The following is an 18,256-nucleotide window of genomic DNA, read 5'->3' on the forward strand; positions in this document are numbered from 1 at the left end:
TTTTACATAGCCAAATACGATGGAATTATAAATAATGATTTATTTTCATTCATAATCGCTGAGATATTTGCTCAAATGTCTATAAAAATAAATTATCTATCTCATACAACTAAAAAGTAAAAAGACAATAGATGTTATATCTTATAGTCCATGGTAAAAACGAAAACGGTTTATATCATTATCGTGGATGAAAGATATGTAATATCTTGATTTCATATTCGTTTTTATCATAGATAATATTATATACATGGATGAGAATCCTATGGATATTATTGAATTAACATTTAATATAAATTCTTATTATTATAAGAAATAATTCTATTATTATTATTTTTCTTATTATTCTTATTAATCGTATAATCATTGACCCTTAAATTTTGTATGAAATAAAAAAACATTACCCTGTTGCATTATATTCCAACTTTTGAACTTTTAACTTCAACTTTTGACTTAACTTCAAAAATATTTTTCTCTCTAACATCTCAATTATTGTATCACGCTGACACTCAACCATGAGTGGTGTTGTGAGGGCACAACACAAAAAAAGCGTAAGTCGGATGTAATGATATGCTCGCTTTCACACATCATAATTGTAAACGTATTATTTTCATGCAATAAAATAAATAACGGTAAAGTTGTCGCACGCATGTACTAAACCCTAAAACCCCAATAAATATATCAAATCACTGATAAATGGAACGATTCACATTATCTAGTCACGTATAGGATACTATACAGGATTATAACGGTACGGCGCAACGCATCCGCAATCTATTGCGATATTGACGATATTGCGTCATGAAAAAGCTTCTATTAATGCAATTAAAACAGAATTTTCTAGTACTAAAGTAAATGGGTGTTTTTTCATTTGTACCAGTTGTTATATACGGTTTCGGTTAAGTCCTATTAGTACACGTATTGTAAAGAAAAAGAGTTCGTATCTTACGGATTTATTCATTCACAACACGAAAATTCTGTATATTAAAAAAGAATACTTTTATTATTTAATTAATTTAGGAAAGTATTTTAAAACACAGTATTACACAGTTCGGTTGCTTACAAAAAAAATGCTTACATTACTATTCTATTGTTTTATATGCTTACTAATCTAAAAGGGTTCTCAACACAGCGTATGCGTCATGTGTAGGCATATGTTCAGGAATTTGGCATACAAAAAAAAAAAATACAGTGAAGACCCTGAATTTGCATTGCAAATAAGAATGTTACTAGCTTTAGCATTTGTACCTAAGGATGATGTAATAAGTTCATATAATATTTTAATTGAAAGTAATTATTATACAGAAAATGAAGAAATATTAGAGCAATTTTTAAACTATTATGAAAATACCTGGTTAAGTAAATAGACAGGAGAAGAAAACGAAAACAACCAAAAATTGGAATTGACATGTGGAATTGTTTTTTAAGAATAGAACAAGATACAGCTACAACAAATAATTCCGTTGAAGGTTGGCATAACTGTTTTACGTCAATCATAAGTGGAAAACATCCATCAATATGGCGTTTTATTGAAGCTTTGAAGAAAGAAGAAAGCATAAATCGACTACAAATTGAACAGTACATACCTGGCATAGAACCTCAGAAAAAAAAATACCAAGATAGGGCTAAGGGAATTAAAAAAAATTGCATTGATTACAATGATTTATTTATTCTAGATTATCTATGTGGAAAAGCCTATAATTTTTAACTTTACGTATTATCTATTATAACCAAGTTTCCATTTCCAATGCGTCAAATTAACTACCAATCCTAAAGGAAAATGATTCCGTCCTAAATGTAGAACAAACAAAAAAAGTAAATAAAAAACATCTTAAAATTGGACTAAGTTTATATATACATACACAATTATTGTTTATTATTATTATTATTATTATTATTATTATTATACACATATTACCTATATTATAGTGGATAATATTATGTTAATATTTTCTTACGGCGTAAGAACAAATGGTTTTGAACAAGAATTTTTGTCTTATAATTTACATGCAATTATCCAGTTGAGTGATGACTATAACCAATTTGGACCACTTGACTACTGTTCTTGTGTGTTTGAAAATTTCATGGAGCTTTAAAAAAAAATTTTAGAAGCAAGGCTAATTTGTTGCTAATGTACAAATTGAAATATTTCAAATGCAACCACCAGTCAATAGCTTTTAAGAATTTAGATATCTCGTTCAACAAAATCTACATTTTATATTCAATTTATATGACTTCTTGCAAAGTGAAAAGTAATTATAGTACTTAATAATATTTTAATCAGTCTGGATAGCAACATATCGATCACCAGTAGTACCAGTATGTACCAGTGGTATATACTATTAAGAATACAATTAATTTTAAAACTCAACCAGACACATTTTGAACTTTATAAGGTCTATGGTTTTATCTTGGTTTTATAAAACAAAACTTAAGTGATAAAAAGATGCACAGGAAACTTGTTATTAACACAACAATAAATAAATAATGACAAAAATGATATTATTATTATTGTTTATTAAATAGTATTAAAAATTTGATTAAAATGTTTCAACTTTTAAACAAAACTAAACTTGCCTAAATGCATTGTCATTTTATAAAAAATATTATGTTTGTTCTGATTTTCCACCATCAATACTCATATATGAAAATGTATATATTCCAAGCTAATTATGCTATTTGTACCGTTAAAACCCTGTATTGTTGAGGAACAATGGTGAAATTGAAATATTGAATGTTCGTACCGCTGGCCAAATCTATAAAAAAAATTGTAAATAACATACAAGGTATTATTTAAAAAGAGAAAAAAATGTACTTAATATTATTACCAAATAACTAATAAGCATAACTTTCACTTGTCTTCTAGTTTATTTTGTGTTTGTGGCCATCCATCACCACTAAACACTCTGCTCATAATCATTAGAGTCCGTTTATAATTGGTGATGCAATCAATTGGTCGACTAATATTTTTTTTAGTCACTAATGGTATTGTTTTTTTAGTTCCTAATTCATCCAAAGTCTTGTACCACATGCTAAGTGTTGGGCCCACAGCACACCTAATAGATACATAGCGCACAGTACGTAACCAATCAATTTCATCTGGTTTGCACTTTTCAACTGCACTTTGAGCCATGAAATCGCCAAAACCAAACAAAAGACCTAACGTAACATGTTATTATAATTAATGATTGTAAATTTATAATACTTTTATTTATACAATGTTTTACTGGTTATACATCTGTTTGAACGAAATTGGTCCGTAGGTATTGGATGTGTTGCTGCAATATCTGTACCATTTAAAATATGCCATTTTTGGTGATTGTTCTAGGTTATAGTGGTTTGTATTCTACAATTGATTTGGTAGTTGGTACTGTTAATTTTCGGAGCGTTATATTTGGTTTGATCAATGTCTCATTTGCTAAAGATTTTAATTACCCGAACAGTTAAACGTTTATAGTTTTCCAAGTTTTTGTTATTCACTAGTTCACTACTGTTCTGACTTCCGATTACAATTTATACTTGTTGGTAAGCTGGCTGTAATCTATTGATTAAATTGTATCATCTTATCTAAACGTTGTCAGCGCTGTGCAAATTATCAGTGGCGTAAATACAGGAATGCAAGGATGTGGCTGCATAGGGTCCTAAATTTAGGGGGCGGGTGCCTCCCTGAATGATGTTTTTTTCGTCATTAACAAAAAGTATTTGTGTAGAAATTTAAAAAATAATAATGATAAACAAAACAGAACTTGTGGACGTTACGCAAATTATAGATAACATTGCGAGTTTAAAAGCTCGTAGTCGTAAAGTAAAATTTAAATTGTTTTAATTGACTTTTAAATACATCATAACATATTAGCATTATAAACTCACCTACATTTTTCTTTGAGATTTATTCCGAAATTAAGAAGGGCACTTTAAGTTTTTCGCATTGAGGTCGAATTGTTATATTTACGAAACCACACATTATGTGCACCTACAATGTGTGTTCCCAATGATATTACCGAGTACCGGCTGCGCAAACAACTGATCAAAAAGTAACAATTCGGAAAATATTTTTTCTGAATTGTGGGCATTTATTTGGAATCGAATCAATAATATAAAAATAATACTATTTATAGTAATTATTAATAGTAAATGTTCAAAAAAACTTAATTTTACTTACCATTATAAATAGTAAAATAAATTACTTTAATATTAATATAAATATATCATAAAAATATATAATATACTTAGTAATATACGCTGGTAAATCATCTTCAATTATTGTTTTTGGTATGCAATTATTTATTATTGAATTCTAATTTATGAACACATTTATTCATAGGTACATTACAATATTACATGGACTTAATCAATGACAAGGTATTTACACTCGGCACCTACTGTACAGCAGATAGTTATCTATACAATCTGTCCAATTTCTAGTTATAATCAGCAAAGATTATAATAATGAGTAATAATTGACATAGATTATCTATTATGAATTATGTGATTGACATAAATACTAGTATAATTTAGAATAATTTATAAAATTAATATGCCCAAGTATAATAACATAGCTGACTTAGTAAAATTACTATAAGAGAAATTCCCCAAACCAACCTTATTAAAGAAAAATCTGTTTATATTTAATTTGCATAAAGGCTTAAATATTTAATTATTTTGATATAGTTAAAACATTTTTTTTTACTTAAGTCCCATATTTTTTTTTTATTAAAATTACATTACTGTGTATATAATATCATTACATTTATAAAGTCAAATACTATTAAGTGTACATCCAAATATGATCATTCACAGGATCTAAAGAGGAAATAAAATTATTTTATCAAAATCCTTACTGCATATGTAATTATTATTATTTATTTATTCACCAAAAGACAATGTTTAAGAGTATAATTATTATAGATTTATTTATACAACACAAATAATAATTAATGAAAGAACATAATGTCCTTTTGATTAATAATAACATAAAAAACATAAAAATACAATTAGTAAATAAATAATCATGTGTAGATAAAAAGTAATCAGCAACTATTTTAAAATAAAGAACAAAAATGATTTCAAAATAAAAAATATAAAATATATGAACTTAAGAATTAGAAGTAGAACATAAAATTGATTAAATAAAATTCTTATATTTATAATTCATCTCGAGATATTATATTAAAAATATCAATATACATACAATTAGCTAAAAATAAGGGTCTAGGGAAAAAAGTTTCAGCTACTAAATTGTTTTATATTTGGGTACCTACAAATAGTTGTAACGGTAATTTCATTAAATTAATTTAAATAAGAAATTCAACTCGAAATAATAATTCAGGAAAATCAATACATATCATAATTAATGAGATCATAAATAAACACTATGTTGGCAACTTTAAGCCTAATTTCACATATGATAAGACTAACTGAATATGAAATCGAAGAATATACATTCCTATAAATAGGAAGCTTTCTTTTTTAATTAATTTAAATATATTCCATCTATTCACAAATAAAAACAATGAGAAATAAGGATAATAACAATTATGCATTTAAATATCATCAATAAATAATAAAAGCTTAATACAATTATAAAAAATTGAAGGTAAATTATAAATGAATATGAGGAATAATAATGTATTAAAATGAGAACTTTAAGGAACCACTGAGTAAGCAATAAAGTCACTGTAGAAACTAAAAATGAAACTGTAATATAATATAGTTTCTGTTATATATTTTTGAGACCGCTAAGAATGCACACCAATACATATTGGCATATGAATATAGAGGAAGACTGAATACCGAAAAGGAAATAAGAATCAAGCTTTCAAAATTTACACCACAATTTGATAATATTATGCAAGAAAAACAAGCACAGCCATCCCATTAAATATTAAAACTATTATTATTATAGTAATTTTTTAATTGTAAAAAAAGAAATTTCAAAAGAAAATTTTTCCTATTAGTAATAATTACATATTTATCATTAAATCAAGTTAGATTAAAATCATAAAATAATATAAATTTGTTTATTTTAAATGTTCATATAGGAGCTGTGCATTTTATTTCAAAAACAAAAGGGGCCGTGGACCCAAAAAGATTGACAACTATTGCCTTAGTAGTCAATTCAATAAAAAATTAATAATATTAAAAAAAGCAGCTGATTCTTTTTTATACCTAAATCTTATACATTACACACAAAGCTATCTTATAAATTAAATATATTCTTTTTAAGATTATTTTATTTATATAAAGTCTTAACATTTTTAACAATATCATTTTCAATTATTATAATTACTTCATTAACTAGATTAAGTTTTAAACATACTTTATAAGAAAAAAAAGTAATAGAATACATACAGTACTATAAACAGTAAGCTGATATGCTATATAGACTATTGAAATATGTATCTACCAATGAGTTAAGGGTAATATATATATAAATATATTCTGGAGAAAAATGTATAATAGGGACATTGGTCTCAAGAAGAAGTATGAAAAGACTTATTTTCATCTATTTCCTATTAGAGATATATAGTATGGTTGAGAAAAAAAAATTTAGTAGAGTTTAGCATATTCATAGAATGAATATAGGAAAACTTTATTAAAATAAATAGTAGAATAGGTTTTGAAACTCTATTTATGAAACCTGGTTTTTTTTTTTTAAAAAACAATTTTTTTTTAATTAGACAATGAGATAAACAATGTTTATGTGATGGATTGTAAATAGTTATTTGAATATGAATAGCATACAACACATCTATAAAGTATCTATACAAATTATTTAAATTTAATATATTTCTAAATCATAGTGAGTTTCATCAGTAAAATTATAAAAATGATTTATTATACATGTTTAAAATGGAATAAAAAATGTATCTATTAATGTTCTTCAAATGTTTGATAATTAAATTTTAAATTAAAATTGTTAATAATCCATTATTTTTATTTTTACCATTCTATAAAGAAATGTATAAGTTAATGAAAAGAAATAGAAAAAAAGGTGATATAGGGATACAAAAAAGACTTTATTAAGAATTCAAATATGATTTTATAATTGATTTTGGTTTACGTCATTAGACTAATGGAACTACCTAGTTATGTTTTTGTTCTAACCTACAAAAAGACAGAGGCTCCTTAAATTCTCTAACATGTTTCTAGAAACTGAAATGAGTTAAGGACAGTTTTCTCTTCATATATATTTAACATAAATTTATAATCATAAATGTCAGAATGAATCGATATTCATAATTAGGTGTATGGTTTAAAAAAAAATTGAGTAATCTGCACCTGACCTAGAATGGCTAGAACCCATATATAATAAGCTATAATACGAGTTTTTTTATAAACACAATTATTTTAAAAAATTGTAAAATTATTTTAGTTTGCACAAGGATCTTATTTAATAAATAGGAAATTAGATTAAGTTTATACTTAATTAAGTTTTTTTAAATAAAAACTTTTTCTTTTATATTTAAGTGCAAACTGAAATTTGATTTCGAGAAAATAAACCAAATCAAATTTTTTATACCACTAAACATTTTTAATTCTGAAGAATAAATAATTAAAAAATTATATGTAATACAAGCAAGAAATTAGTAATTCATGAGTTATTTTAAATAATATCATTCATAAGGATACAGGATAAAATATATCTTTGTCTTTAAGTAATTACAAAAGTACATTGATTTGGTTATAAAATAATAGTTATAAAAAAAATTTAGTACAATCAACTGATTGTATAAATGTGTTAACACAAATCTGTATTACTATTTATTTAGAAAATGCTTTACCCATGAGTATCGTTTCTGTCGTACTAATGTATGAAGTAGAAAATTTGTGTTCACTCAAATGTTCATCACACTCATGTTGTTAGCTTTAATATTACAATTTATATTTACCTGTTATCAAACTTAAAGGAAAAATATTATATAGGGCATCTCATATGAATTTATTAATATTATAATTTTAAAGCAAGTTATGAGCATTTTAAAATAATATGTTTAACTTAGTCATCTCATTGTAATATTGAAGTTAAGCACACACAAAATTGTAACTGCTGAAATTTTAGTATGATATACATTAATAAGATGGAGACTTAACAGGCAGATATAATTTTCTCTTAATTAATGATTTTAAAATTATTCTTACATTTAAATTAATTACAAATCAAGATTATAGTTAGTATTTAATATTGATTTAATTGCTTCCATACTTAAACTAAATTCTACAAGTTCATCATCAATTAAACCGAACATGTAACATAAACCAGCTGTTCGTGAAGCAAAGGAGTTGTCCATAACAGTATTATATTCATTAAAATCATCAATTTTCTTTAGTTTTTTACTAACTCTTTTCAATACTTCCAAATCATTCTGAACCTCTTTGTAATGATAACCATAGAAGGTTAAAACTATATTAAAATAATTATTTTCCTTGTATAATTTGATAATTTGATAGCTTAATACAACTAAATTTTGAATTACTTTAATATAACTTACAAATTTCTGATGATTTTATTACATGTTCGATGTTCATCTTTGTTTTATTTGAGCTATTTGAGTACACGTCACTATAAATTTGAGCAAGTTCTTCGCATTTTTCATTCAATATTGTTTCTTTGAGTCCAATAGCTTTTAAATACATTAATTCAGATCTCTATATATATAAATAATTATTGTTACTATAGTGTAATTTAATATACATAATTTAAAAATTAATTATTTTAAAATAAAACAAATATAAACATTACCTTATACCTTTTCTGCATTTTAGAAATACTACCAAGATTAGTGTATGATTTTGCTGCAAGCATGAATTTAGGTGCAACATTTGAAGTATAATGTAAAATTTTTTTATGGAGCATCTCAGCATCATCTAATATATTATCTCTCCATTTTGCTAAATCACTTTGTCTTTCTCCGTTATTCACTGAAATAATGTAATTTTATTTTCTTAATGCCATCATAAACACAATTAACATATTTAAACAATCTACATAATACTTAATTAACTATTTAAAAGTATCTGTGTTAAAAATATACATACTTTCAAAAATAATAAAAATGAAACGGGTCTATCAATAAATTGTAATTGACAATAGCATATATTAATAATTCAGCCTTAATTGTTATTTGTTGTTAATTGTTATTAATGAATTTTTTTAAATATTTTTTTTTTTGAAAGGATTAACTCAACTCTACAGACAATACCTAGTTATTTTTTACTAGACATGATTAATATGTATAAATACAGTTCTTTATTTACGACAATGAAGGAAGTTAATAATAATAAAAAAAAAAATGGATGTTTGTTTGAACGAGTATAAAGAAAGTCTTGACTAAATCATTTTCATTTGAAGCTTAATAGGAAAATTTGTTAACATTAATAATACATGAATTGGCCAGTAGTTTTAAATATTTTGAATATTGTTTTCAGTTTTTTATTGTATAAATATCAGAGAGTAATACATAAATAATAACTAATCAACAAATAAATAAATATACTAACTTGGTCCCAAACCATTATTTTGAGCAAATGGTTCTCTGCTCATGTAAGATACTGTTTTTTCTATAATTAATGCTTTTATTCGAATAGTATTCAAAAATAACACATTTTTAATTGGTAAACCAATTTTTTCCATGATATATATGGCTTGTTGTAAGCTCTGCCTAGAGTAGCCATAATTTTTAAATTAAGGTTAAATTTATTATTATATTATTATAATATTTATATAATTTAGTATGTCTTACATGGATTGTGTATAGTATGTCGCTGATTTAAAACATAAAAACCGAGAATATGCAAATTCAGACAAAATAATTGCAGTATTCAAATTGTAATAACCAAATAAATTTCGTGTAGAGTCTATTGCCATCTAAAATTTAATAAAGCCAATTTAATTAATAGTTTTCTTTTATCAAAGATGACTATAAAAAATTCTTACATAGGAACGTTTACTACTTTCTATTGGTTTTTTTTCTTTTGATAAGAAGATTGCTTCATTTGATAACATATTAATATGAATGAGCTGAGAAATTTGTTTATCGTATGTGTCCAATTGATTTTTTAACCTTTTCGCTGTATCAAATTTTTTTAAAATGGAAGAAATCTTAATTGCATGACTTATGACTGACATTTTTAATACAGTGCTACTGTTATCTCCAAGTTCATCGGTAGCTTTTACTGCCCATGACCAAGCCTAAATAATCATACATTTTATAAGAATAAAAAAAATTATATGACCCTGAAAAAGTAACAAACCTCATCAAATTCCATTAATAGATAGAAGTACTGTGAAACAGCCACATATGAATTTGCTATACACAATGATTTTTCTTTCATGTTTTCAAAGACACTAAGAGTGAATAACATAAGTTTAAAAACTTTCTTTGCTTCAATGAAGTTTTGGATCTTGGATAACACAAATAACCACCTATGAAAAACATTATTTCATTTAATCAACTATTATTTTAATGTAAGCAATTTTCGGTTAAAGATTTTCATTAACTTGGTCAAGCATTGTATATTTTTGAGCAGTTTTAAATTTTGATCAAAACATTCCCATTTTGTATTCATTATTTTATGTGTATGTGATAAGACTTGAGCAGACTCATTCAGCCAACCGGCATCACCAAGAAAAATTCCTGTTATATGCATTACAATTTCAATAGATTTTCAATAATAAAAAAAACCTTATTGTACAAACCTAGTTTAAGACCTTGTTCAATATGACGAAAAATTATTTTCTGATCATTATCATCAATTTCAATTTGTATCCATTCTTGTGATAAATTCTTTGGAAATTGTAATCCTTTTATTTGTACACAAATCTAAAAAACACATTTTTTAAGAATAATATTTTTGATTAAAGTTGTGAAATCTATAATTACCTGGAATATTGTAAACAGTTGTCCTCGAGAAATAGTGACTTCCATAAATTTAAATAACAATTCCAAGTCAAAGTGATCAGAAAAATTGAAATTATCAATAAATTTAGTCTAAAAAAATAAAATAAACATTTTCAATGAATACTTAGTACATTTTGATCTTAAAATTTATTTTTTAAATGTTATTTCATAGTTCATGTGTTAAAAAAAAAATATAAAACAACAGTGTTCATAACAATAAACTTCATTGATTGCATACATTTTCTAATATAACTAATAAAATTAATGTGTATTTGAATTTTACTTACTAAGTTTTGTAAAAAAAAAAAAACAATTCAAATCTTGTTTAGCTTTGTAACAAAAATAAAATAAAAAATAAATCTTAATTAGAAAAAAAATTGCAATTATGTAAGTTTGTTAAACTTATATTTAAGGATTAAAGTTAGCATATTTCACAAGCATGTATCTACAATGTATTAAAATATAATTTTAAATTATGAATAGAGAGATGATGATGTAATGATTTTATAATGATTTTTATGTTTTTGTTAACAGCGATACTAAAAATGATTTAATCTCTAATTTCAACATCTTTATTGATAGCAATTAGCATAAAGTTAGTACCCACTGGAAAGGGGAGTGGGTCAAAAGTAAAATTTAAATATTTCACTTTTATTAAAATTATTGTTATAATTTTCTTTATTTAGTGAATTTTTTTGTTAATTTGACGTTCAAATGTTGACGATCGCATATTATGTTTCCGACTTAACATTAGCCATTGCCCAATAAATATATGTATTTCAAACAGATTACCATTCCAACGTAACAATCAGAGTTAGAATGTTGATGACTTTTGCATTTTTTTTTCTTTGATTCTATACAATGCCCCCTTTATACAGAATTTTATAATTTTATTTTGCTTTTTTTAGGCATTTTTGGCTATAAATGCATTTTTTTATTTTTTAACGTCATTTTTCATTTATTTTAAGTCATTTTGACATGTGTATGTCTTATGGCTGGGGGTCATTCTGTTAATTTGTCCGACACCAAGAATGTTACCATTTGAGACGGCGATTGTTTATAGCAACTGGTTGTTATAGCAACCGGTTGCTATGTAAAAATGTATAAAAAAATAATAACAAAAAAAAAATAATATATTATTATATTATTAGTTTAATCTAACTATTTTTAACTATTTTTATTTTTTTTTATTTTTACTATTTTTTATTTTTTTTTTTTATTCTAATACTAAATTGACATTGACATTCTTATGTCAATTATATTCAATAGAAACAAGACATATACATGTACCAATGTATCTGCATGTAGTGTAGATACTCTTTAGTTTTTTTTTTATATTTCAGATCATTTTTTGTAGTTTTTGTACAATGTGGGGACATTTTTCTTAAATTTTAGATTTTAAAGAAAATTTGTAAAACATTAAAAAAACTCATTTTAATATTATTATTGTGGGGTTTTTGGTGTTATACACTGATAAGTATATACCCCTAGAACCCCCCTTGTGTACGCGCCTGATTCAACTAGTTATATGAAATAATTCTATGAATGAAAACTAAAATTTATGATTGTATGATTTTAAGATAATTATTTTTGAATATTTAAAATGAATTAAATAATAATTGAATATTAAACTAAAATTATTACTTTGATTTGAAACAAAAAAAAAACAAATTTTAAGCAATATTAAATTAAATTTAAAATTCCTATGAAAGGTTTATTAAGTTAAGCAGCAATTTCCTTGTTTTAAATCCGGATCCACAAAAGATAATTATATAGAACTTAATGTTTTACCAATAAATCTTTTGTATAAAAAATTTGCTACATGTTTTACATTAAAAAATTATTCCCCACTGGATGATATACTTCACAAGCGTGAAAACATAGCATAATATAATATTATATATTATTATATATATTTTATATTATATATTTAATATTATTTTATTTTATCATATTATGATATAAAAATCGATTATGCAAAAAAAAAAAAAATATTGGCCAAAAATTCATTAACTATCTAGGACCAAAAACATTCAACTCTTTAAATTTAAATGTAAAAAAATACTTAAGAACTAATACTAAAATTAATGTTAATAGATATATAAGTCAATCATTATTCTGTGAGCTTTAAAATACTTGTAACTTTATAAAACATATTATCTTATCTATAGTATGTTCTATATATTCAAATTTCAAAAATGCTGTTCTTATATTTTTCTTCTTATTTTTTTCTCTATTCTTATTGTTAAATTTATTTTTTCTTAGTAGATATATATTTAAATAAATAATATTACTTATCAGTAAAATGTAAAATATTAAAATTCACCAAAATACTCTCTACCTTCAACACAAGCTTTGCTTATAAGAGGTAGATAAACCATAGAAATTATATGATATTTATTTTTAAATTGTAATAAATGGTTATTTTTTAATAAAATAATAATAATACTGAAAAATAAGTAATAAAAATCTCTCAAAAAGAGGATAGACCAACTAATTGTAATTTAACAACTTACATTATTTTAATTTATAATCATTAATCATTATTTTAGAGATGCCATCTATCAAATAAAATTCAAGTTACATTATCTTCTATCTTATACCGTTAAATTAATCCACAATACCTTATTTAAATCATAATACTAGTATAATATTATTATTAATATTACATAATTTTATGTTAATTGTAAGTTAAAATGTAAGTTTTTCATTCATCATGGCTAGTAACCTGGTTATTAGTGATTCTTTTGGTTATTTTTAAAGTGATAATTATTACATTTTTAACGTTACTGCAGGCAAAGAAAAATAACTTGAAAATTTGTAACAAAATGTTAGTAAAATAAAGTACGTATAAAGGTTTAATTACCTATGATAAATATAAAGCCTACTGTACATCACTTTACTAATTTATTTTGACACTTATATTCGTGTAAGGCTTATAAATTTGTTAATAAAGAATTTTACACGCTATTATCACATGCACAAAGCATTAAGATAATGATAATAATAAATCCTGGCTTCACTCAAGAATCTTTAAAAATCTTTTTACTTAAATAAAATATTCTCATCATTTTACATACTACAGTTTTGTTATCATAGGTGTGTGTACGGGGATAGCAGGGTGGTCAACTGCTTCCCCAGTGACTTGTAGGAGGGTTTTACACCAACAGTAATTTATATTAAAACATTAAACCATAATGTGAAGATTGAATAAAGTGGTGGGTTGATTCTGAAAGAGATATCATATTTAAAAATACATACAAAGTTGTAAAAGAATTAAAAACTATCTCAGTTGTAAGTTGTTCGTGTGAGAGACATTTTTTTAAGTTGAATTTCATCAAAACAAAACTTAGAAGCTCAATGTTTCAAGACCGTTCGCAAGCATTGTTAGCTATGAGTATTGAACAGAAATTTGTCTACTATATTAATATTGAAGACGTGATTGAAACTTTAAAAAAATTAAAACTAGTAGGTAGGCATATGGAACTGTAAAAGAAACTTTATAATTCACTGTATTTTATTATTTATTTTATTTTTGCACTTTTTCATTAATTACCTATTTGTAATAATAGAAACGTTTTCCAATTTAAATAATTTTTTAGTAATAATTATTTAATTATTTTTTTTCACACCTATTCAATTTGAATGGGTATATAAGCACTGTATTACAGTTTCAAATAACAATAATGGTTTGCTTTATATCCTAGCATTCATTTAACTAAACAGTTGATATATTTTATAGTAAGTAACAGAAGTTTTTAGATGTTTACATATTTACATAAAATGTTACAGGTGTTTATATTGTAATACTATGAGAAAAGAGTCAAAAATATTATAGGTAGGTATAGGTGTAGTATAAATATAGTATGTAAAAACTAAAAATTTACAATTTACCTCCCCAGACATGGAGATCTCTGCTTATTTTAGACAAAATTTTGATTCACCATTATATTATTTAGAATATTATGGTACCACTTACTATGCATGCATTGAATATATAGGTCATCATTTAATCAGCGATGTTTCGAAACTACCAAAGATTGCTAGATTTTTATAATGATGTCATAGATATATAACAATACTAGATAGACAACTCCTTATCCCTACAATATAAAAATTATGAAGCCTAAAAAATGGGCAAAATTCTCTTATCTAATTACCTAAGAGGAGAATATTTACAAAATATATTTTATGATAAAATGGTAAACCGTGATGTTATGGCGGGAAACAAAACTATTATAGATATATTATAATAATTAAAAGTATAATTATAATCATAAATTATATTATTATTTTAGTTAATTTAATAATAATAATAATAATATAGTTTGCTATAACAGACAAGAAATACAACAAAGATAAACATGTTTAATAAACAAATTTAAAGCTTGTCCAATATACACATTCTTAAATTCGGTTGATCTGAGTTCATAGTAAAAATAAACTAAAAATATAAAAAAAAATTATGTAACGTCATATTATAACATAATAATGCAAGACAAAAAGGAAGAAAAAATAATTTAATTAAATATAAAAGAAAATAAATAACGGCTGGAATTTACTTGTTTCAACTCTAAACATATTATGGTATGATAAAATCTGCAGCTCATAAGTTTGACTAAAAGTTCAGACCTTGAACTCATGATACATTCAATAAGTAAACTACGATTTAGTTTTATACCACTTTTTTTTTTTTTTTTTTAAATATTTGTATTATTATTAAACTAGATAATATACTAGTTTAGTTTTAATTTGCTTTAAATATTTTTATAGTTATTATTATACTAGATATTTATGAATTTTATGATTATTAATCTTGTTTTAATAGTTAAAAATTATTTTGTATTATACATATTATTATAATATATATATTTATTATCTTCAAATATTAATAAATATATTATATTTGATTGATTGTTTGAACTGCCAAAACAATTTTATCTATACTTAAATATTAAAATATATCTACCTACCTATTCAATTATATCTTACTTTCAACAATGTAAATAAATTAGGAATATAGTATTTTTTTAAATAATAAAGGTATATAAAATTGTTGACTAATTATTATACCAATAATTGGTTTTTAAATTATTGTTATTTAAAAATGTTATAGCCAATAAATTTATATAAACAAATTTTTATAAATGTAATATTTACATAAAAATTGATACTTTATAAATTAGGTAGGTACTTATTAATAATTTATACAACTGTTGAATAAGATAAGTTTAAAGTTTATATTATAAATTTCAGACTTTAGTAATTTATAAAAATCATGAACTTAGAAAGTCAGAACTAATAATGCATAATATGATAAATTGATAACAATGATATCTGTATTTATACTGTTGTGAAAATGTAAATATTCACCTTTTAGATAAGAGAAATTTGACTATTTTGTCAACCTCAAAATCATTTCCAAGTCGGCTTTATTTATCTGTGGATGGTATTAATCAATGAAAATTAGAAAATTCCTAATGGGGTATAGTTCTTAAAAGTTAAATTTGTTTCTATTTAAATTATATATTTATAAATATTCTTATATTAAGTTTTTATGATTTTTACATGTACCAAATACCTATCTGCAAATAACTTAGTTTACTAAGAAAAATCTATTAACAATACTTGTTGGTTTTCTGCAAATTTCAATAGACTTTTATGCAATTGCTCATTAGGAATGGTTTCAACGTCAGGACTCGATGTAGCAAGTCTATATCCTCGGTCCATTGACAAAGTCGTCTGTGAATAGTTCTTATGTTCATATGGCAATGTATGTTTATACTCAAAATTTTGACTGTCATCGTTTACATGCAGCATCTAAGAAAAAATTTAATTTAGCATTGATAGGTAGCTAGTACTTTTAATAAAATACAATTTCTTATAAAAAAAAATGTCCTACCTTCCACACTATATCTAAACTTATCGCTGGGTGAAACGACTTCATCACATATACCAGTGTATTTTCGTCCATGGATTGACATATCTGTTGTACTGTTAGATTATAAAGTGAATTTACTCCAAGAGCAGAGTCATCCATAATGGTCAAGAGAAACTTGAAACTGATAAATAAAAATGAAAAAAATTAATCCAATGAAAGTGTAATAAAAAAATGTTATATATGATTATTTTGGCATTTTCTATCAAGGTACATCAGTATCAGTACAAACGCTGTAAACTACCTGTTTAAATTTTCGACTGCGAAACAAATTGGTATCGTATCACTAACACCACACCTGATCACAGAACAGAATCCGTGTTGTGGTCGGATTAACCAGTAAATTTCGACTTGATTATGTTTACTTTCGAACTTGTGAGTAGAATGTCAAGAATCAACAACTCAGCAAAAGCCAAAAAGTGAGAGTAACAAGAACGAGGCATCAACTCATACTGTAAAACAACGCTTTACGCCTTTACGTTCACGCCCTCTACAGTGAAGTTTCTCGAACACCAAGGTAACCGTACAGACTATAGATTGTGAACATTCCTTTACCATAGGTTAGGTTATATATATATATAGGGGCAAGTACAGTACACTTCGGCACCGAGACAATAGGCCGAATTATTTTCATGGAATTATCATGGAATAAACACATTAATCGGTGCCGAACTCAAATGCAGGTGTACCAATATTAAAACATAAAACTTCCCAATGCATTTCCCAAATTTACGTATTTTCGACATCAAAAATTATTGTAATGAGAACTCGTAGGAATGTATATAATAATAATTAACACAATTAAAATAAAGTAAAATGACATAATACAAGCAGTGAACAGTAAAAAACCTATAAATATCTAAATTTAATACAAATTGAAACTTCAACAGTCAAATTAAGTAAAAACAATAAACAATTTAAAGCAACACAATAGATATGTACAAAATAAATCAGTAAAATTTGTGGTTACTAGTAATAATCATACAACGGTTGTATTGTGATTATAAAGACGTGATCAATCAATAAATTTTCAACTATCATTTAATATTTACATATTAATTTATTATTTTAATATAATAATATAAATATAATTTTTATTTTTTTGTGATGTGGCCGAGCGGGCCGTGTGCATGTGCCTTGCGGGCCAAAAATTACAATTTAGAATTTGAGGTAAGCAAATGTATACTCTGCGTTAGTAGCTACTCCGCTATTTTTTTTTACTTATCTTCGCGCCACTACCGTCGCGCTGGATATTAATACAACAATAATGCCATTGTCATATATTATTATGCTTTTACAGTTTCTAAAAGAGGTCAACTTTTAGTTAGGTAAAACGATTCTGAGCCGAGATTACTTGTCTGCCTATAATAGTTGGTACGATAATTCACAATTCTACATTACACGTTTCCGCATATATTCT

The 18,256-nt window shown here is 24.5% G+C and overlaps 1 protein-coding gene and 1 pseudogene across 16 annotated transcripts in view; both read right to left on the reverse strand.

Annotated features, from left to right (window-relative positions):
- Positions 1-2,603: 2,603 nt before the first annotated feature.
- LOC126548851 (mpv17-like protein 2) lies at positions 2,604-7,785 on the reverse strand (annotated as a pseudogene).
- The window catches only part of LOC114126471 (uncharacterized), a 32,466-nt gene continuing 21,843 nt past the window's right edge, over positions 7,634-18,256 (reverse strand). For 15 of the 16 annotated variants that reach the window (XM_050207902.1, XM_050207899.1, XM_050207895.1 and 12 more), the window contains 12 exons: positions 16,801-16,960; positions 16,527-16,718; positions 10,881-10,988; positions 10,697-10,820; positions 10,499-10,634; positions 10,252-10,423; positions 9,935-10,189; positions 9,741-9,865; positions 9,499-9,659; positions 8,741-8,919; positions 8,490-8,646; positions 7,634-8,401 (listed from right to left, as the gene is read on the reverse strand). In XM_050207902.1, coding sequence (XP_050063859.1) covers positions 8,151-8,401; positions 8,490-8,646; positions 8,741-8,919; positions 9,499-9,659; positions 9,741-9,865; positions 9,935-10,189; positions 10,252-10,423; positions 10,499-10,634; positions 10,697-10,820; positions 10,881-10,988; positions 16,527-16,718; positions 16,801-16,938 — 1,998 coding nt within the window. In that variant the 5' untranslated portion in view covers positions 16,939-16,960 and the 3' untranslated portion in view covers positions 7,634-8,150. Of the gene's footprint in view, positions 8,402-8,489; positions 8,647-8,740; positions 8,920-9,498; positions 9,660-9,740; positions 9,866-9,934; positions 10,190-10,251; positions 10,424-10,498; positions 10,635-10,696; positions 10,821-10,880; positions 10,989-16,526; positions 16,719-16,800; positions 16,961-17,080; positions 17,360-18,256 lie in introns of those variants that run through there. The other variant, XM_050207904.1, reaches the window with a different exon arrangement.

Source organism: Aphis gossypii, chromosome X (assembly GCF_020184175.1).
Source record: "Aphis gossypii isolate Hap1 chromosome X, ASM2018417v2, whole genome shotgun sequence".
NCBI classification, from domain to species: domain Eukaryota; kingdom Metazoa; phylum Arthropoda; class Insecta; order Hemiptera; family Aphididae; genus Aphis; species Aphis gossypii.